At 42.9% G+C, this 5000-nt stretch overlaps 1 protein-coding gene across 1 annotated transcript in view; it reads right to left on the minus strand.

Annotated features, from left to right (window-relative positions):
* Positions 1 to 5000, minus strand: part of LOC122256066 (DE-cadherin-like) — a 201553-nt gene that overhangs the window by 39190 nt on the left and 157363 nt on the right. The window contains exons 16-18 of the mRNA XM_086549243.1: positions 4884 to 5000; positions 2971 to 3121; positions 578 to 739 (exon numbers count right to left, since the gene is read on the minus strand). The exon at positions 4884 to 5000 is cut by the window's right edge and continues 54 nt beyond it. Coding sequence (XP_086405369.1) covers positions 578 to 739; positions 2971 to 3121; positions 4884 to 5000 — 430 coding nt within the window. The remainder of the gene's footprint in view (positions 1 to 577; positions 740 to 2970; positions 3122 to 4883) is intronic.

Consider the following 5000-nt stretch of genomic DNA (forward strand, 5'->3'; position numbering starts at 1 on the left):
ATGATAATAATGATGATAACGATAATGATAATAATAATAATGATAATAATAGTAATAATAATGATGATGGTAATGATAATGATAATAATAATAAAAATAATGATAATGATAATTATAATGATAGTAATAATAAAACTAATGATAATAGTAATAAAAATACTGATGATATATGAACACACACACACATACACACACACACACACACACACATACATACACACTCACACACACACACACACACACACACACACACACACACATGTATATATATATATATATATATATATATATATATATATAATATATATATATATATATATATATATATATATATATATATATATATATACAGTATATATATATATATATATATAATATATATATATATATATATATATATATATATAATATATATATATATATATATATATATATATATATTAATATATATATTATATATTATATATATAACACACACATATATACGATTCCATCTTTCTACATTCTTCCTTGATGAACCTCACCTCATCCTCATACAAAAACTTAAAAAAAAAATCTCCTCACTCCTCCAACTCACCAATATCCGGATCCTCATACTTGAGCTTGATGCCCGTGGGTTTGCCGACCTCCCTGTTCTCCGGAAGTTGCACCTCGTACACGCCCGCCACCTTATCGAACTGCGGCGCCACGTCGTTCAGGTCCTGCACGGTGATCCAGTAGATGGTTTTCCTCACGTGCTCTGTTGGGGGGGGGAAGGAGGTGGGGAGAGTGTTAGAGGGATTGTTGGGTGGCCGGTGGGTGGGTGGGGGTTGTTCTATTTTTTGGGGTGGGGTGTGGATTGTTTTATTGTGGGTGGGTGGGTGGGTGAGTGGATGGTGGTTGATTGAGAGAGGGAGAGAGGGAGAGATGGTGGGAGGTAGATAGCTGTGTTGATGGATGGATGGATGGATGAATGGATGGATGGATAGATGGATTGATAAATGGATGCATGGATGGATGGACGAATTGATAGAGGAAGGGGGGGAGGGAGGGAAGAATAGATTGATGGATGGATGGATAGAAGGATGTGTAGTGCACGGGCGTGCTCACCCTCACCTACACCCTCGCCGCCCTTTGTATCGCAACGAGATCGCTACCTTGATGACGCGCTGTACCTGTACCCGTACCTGTATCCCTATTCCTCGCTTCGTCGGCCGCCCCTCAAAGTACCACCTATTCACCCCGGAGAGTAGCACCTCCCCTTGGGCTATGTATGGCCGTCGACTGGCCGCTCTCTCGCTCACTCAATTAGCAGAGAAGTCGAGGTCTAAGGGACTCGAAGAGAGCTGTGAGTACCAGGAGTACCTGCAGTGTTAAACCTCACCGTACCTTTCGTTGCATTCTCTGTTGCAAACCCCTTCCCTCTATGTGACGTGGCATCGATACCTAGTGAACTACAGTAAGTCATGTATCCCAGTCCTCCGTATTGCAACTCATGGGATACTTCCAACCGTTTTATAATAGAGCATTGTTTTTTTTTTCATGTGATTACTTTCAGATGCCTCTTGTTACACGCTTAGTTTAATTCAAAGATGTGTTGAAGTCTAAGTATTTTATCTATATAATTTATCTTCCATATAATACATACTACGAAGCACGACAATAGAAGGAGTGCTAAGACTAAGACCCTGATTTATTTTTGTATGTATTTCCATAAGGAGGCATGACTGCTGAATGCTCAGACATCCCTCCGGACAAACTTCACCCGCTCGCCACGTACAGCCTCGCTTTAGTTCTGGAAGTTTTGTGTTTACCTCAAAATCTCGTGGTGACAGACTGCCACTAAACCTTGCCACCTGTCCTATGATGATTTTACTATGCACAAGTTTATTAAACTCCTATCATCTATTACAGATAGTTGAAAGGGGAGTTTGTTGATAGGTAAGGGATAGAGGGGGGAGGAAGGGAGGGAGGGAGGAATGAACGAATGAATGAAGGGGTAATTGTTTCTTTGAGTGTTTTATGAAAGAAAGTGTTTTGTAGGGTGGATTTTCTAATGGGTATATGTAGTCTTTTATGAATTTGATGTAAGATGTCTTACGACTGAGGATAGAACTAGTGAACATTTACTTCTGGATGAATACCTTTTGTGAGTGTTTGGTCTTATGGAAGTGTATTGCAGTATGCGACTGAGTCTTTAATTGTGAAGTTCCTTGTAAGATAGTTGTTGTTAATGGGTGGTCGTAAGCGGTAATATTCCTACGAAAGATCTCTCTTATGGGTGAAACCATTATAGTCCTTTCCATTCAATCATATCATTCCGTTTCTCCTTTGTTCTCTATTCACTACATCAAACATCCTATACAAACAGTACATATCCCCCATCCTATACTCCCAGCACACAAAATACACTTCTCATTTTCTTCACAGTAATACACATGTTCCGTTTTCTTTACAGTACAGGAGCACACATGCCACATCATCTGTACAGTACAGCAGGGTACTCGAGTACAAATTGGCACACCAAAGGGACACCAGGCTAGGATTGTTTGTCGCGTAGAAAGCTATTGGTGCCTCACCTTGGGACTTCGGGAATCTAAAGCCTTTGTTTTTGCCACAGTTCGCGCTGAATCTAAGACATATTTCCCAAGGCGTTGGAGGTACGACAATCATACATTTGGTGTGGCAGATTTTTGTCAAAGTAGATATTTTCTCTCTATATATCATTTCTTTCGATTTTTTTTAAAATCTAAAGACTGTACTTTATTGGGTCTTTATTTTACATTGTGTCAGTAATCAATGTCATTTATTGTTATAGTCTTTACCATCCGTAAATATCTCAAAGATGATTAACAAACATTAGATACCCACACACACAAACACCAACACAAGTACGTCCACACATACACACACAAACACCAACACAAACGCCCACACGGACAACCCAAACGCAACCCCCCACCCCCCCAAACTCCCCCACAAATCACCTACCTGGTTTTCCGTCCGTAACTTGTATAGGAACTCTGTACTGTCTCGTTTCCTCACGGTCCAAGGGCTGCGTAGTCCACAATTCCCCATTAAGCTTTAAGGTGAACTTTGACCTGACGTCATCGGTGACCCTCTTCTCGAAAGTGTAGGTGAGCTGGAGAAGAACAAAAAAAAAAAAGAATGATTGGTTATGTGGGTGTTATTGTTTCATGTTTTTTTTCTTTTTTAATAGGAATGTGGGGTTGAAATATGGATCTTCCGCAAAGCTTTGATTTATATACATATGTTGTTTTTTTTCTTAACAAAGACAAACTCTTACTTATGTATATTTTCTTTTGACAATAAAATATATTACTTTCTCTCTCTCTCTCTCTCTCTCTCTCTCTCTCTCTCTCTCTCTCTCTCTCTCTCTCTCTCTCTCTCTCTCTCTCTCACTCACTCACTCTCACTCACTCACTCACTCATTGTTCTCTTTCTCTCTCGCTCACTCACTCACTCATTGTTCTCTCTCTCTCTCTCTCTCTCTCTCTCTCTCTCTCTCTCTCTCTCTCTCTCTCTCTCTCTCTCTCTCTCTCTCTCTCTCTCTCTCATTCACTCACTCACTCATTGTTCTCTTTCTCTCTCTTTCTCTCTCTCACTCAGTGTTCTCTCTCTCTCTCTCTCTCTCTCTCTCTCTCTCTCTCTCTCTCTCTCTCTCTCTCTCTCTCTCTCTCTCTCTCTCTCTCTCTTTCTATCTATCTATCTATCTATCTAAACATCTATTTATCTTTATTTATTTATTTATTTTATTCTACTTTAACGTTTTTTGTTGTTTTTCTTGTTATTGTTGTTATTTTATTTTCCGGATAATGGTACAATAGATATTTTTTAATTACGTGACACAACTAACCCTTTAATGTTAGAGATATTTTATTTAATACTCACTATAGATATAGTTTATACAGGAATAAAACAGAATAAAGGAATTACCACACAATACAGCATGGCATGACACGTAAACGCACACACCGACACATACGCACACACACACACACAAATACACACACACAGACACACACACACACACACACACATACTTACGCACACACACACATATGCATACACATATACACACGCACATACATATAAACATACAATCACACACACTGAAACACATACAATGAAACACAAAAACATCCCCCCTCACGTCCACAGGTTAATAAAAAAAAAAAATCCTTTCTCCTCCTCCTCTTCTTCCTCCTCTCCTTCCCACTCCCCCTCACCCTCCTCCTCTTCTTCCTCCTCTCCTTCCCACTCACCCTCACCCTCCTCACTCCTGTATCTCCTCTCCTCAACTCCTCCTCCTTTTCCCCTAATTTTCCCCACTCTTCCCTTCTCCCTCCCCTACTCCTTCTTCTCTCCCTTCCCCCTCACCCTTCCCACTCTTCCATCCCCCTCCTCCCTCTTCCCTCCTACTTCCTCCCCCCCACTCCTCCCTCCTCCCTCCTCCCTCCCCAGTCCTCCCTCCTCCTTCCCCAGTTCTCCCTCCCCCCCCACTCCTCCATCTTCCCTCCTCCCTCTTCCATCCTCCACTCCTCCCTCCCCCACTCCTCTCTCCCTTCCTTTCCCACTCCTCCTTCCTCCCTCCCCCACTCTTCCCTCCTCCCTCCTCCACTCCTCCCTCCCCCACTCCTCTCTCCTATCCTCTCCCACTCCTCCCTCCTACACTCCTCCCTCCCCCACTCCTCTCCCTCCTCCCTCCCCCACTCCTCCTTCTTCCCTCCTCCCTCTTCCACTCCTCCGTCCCCCACTCCTCTCTCCCCTCCTCTCCCAGTCCTCCCTCCTCCCTCCTCCCTCCCCCTATTCCTCTCTCTCTTCCCCCTCCCACCTGCTCCTCCTCCTCCTCCTTATCTCCACCAAGCGGTCACGTGACCCACCTGTCGATACTGCGGCGAGGCATCCTTGTCGACGGCCTGAATGGTCGTGATAAGGGCGGCCGCGGAGTTCTCCAACACGGCGCCGTCGAAGGGCTGCAGAAGCGGGGCATTGTCGTT

Source organism: Penaeus japonicus, unplaced genomic scaffold (genome assembly GCF_977035675.1).
Source record: "Penaeus japonicus unplaced genomic scaffold, GWHDUDI00000001_assembly GWHDUDI00000022, whole genome shotgun sequence".
Classification (NCBI taxonomy): Eukaryota; Metazoa; Arthropoda; class Malacostraca; order Decapoda; family Penaeidae; genus Penaeus; species Penaeus japonicus.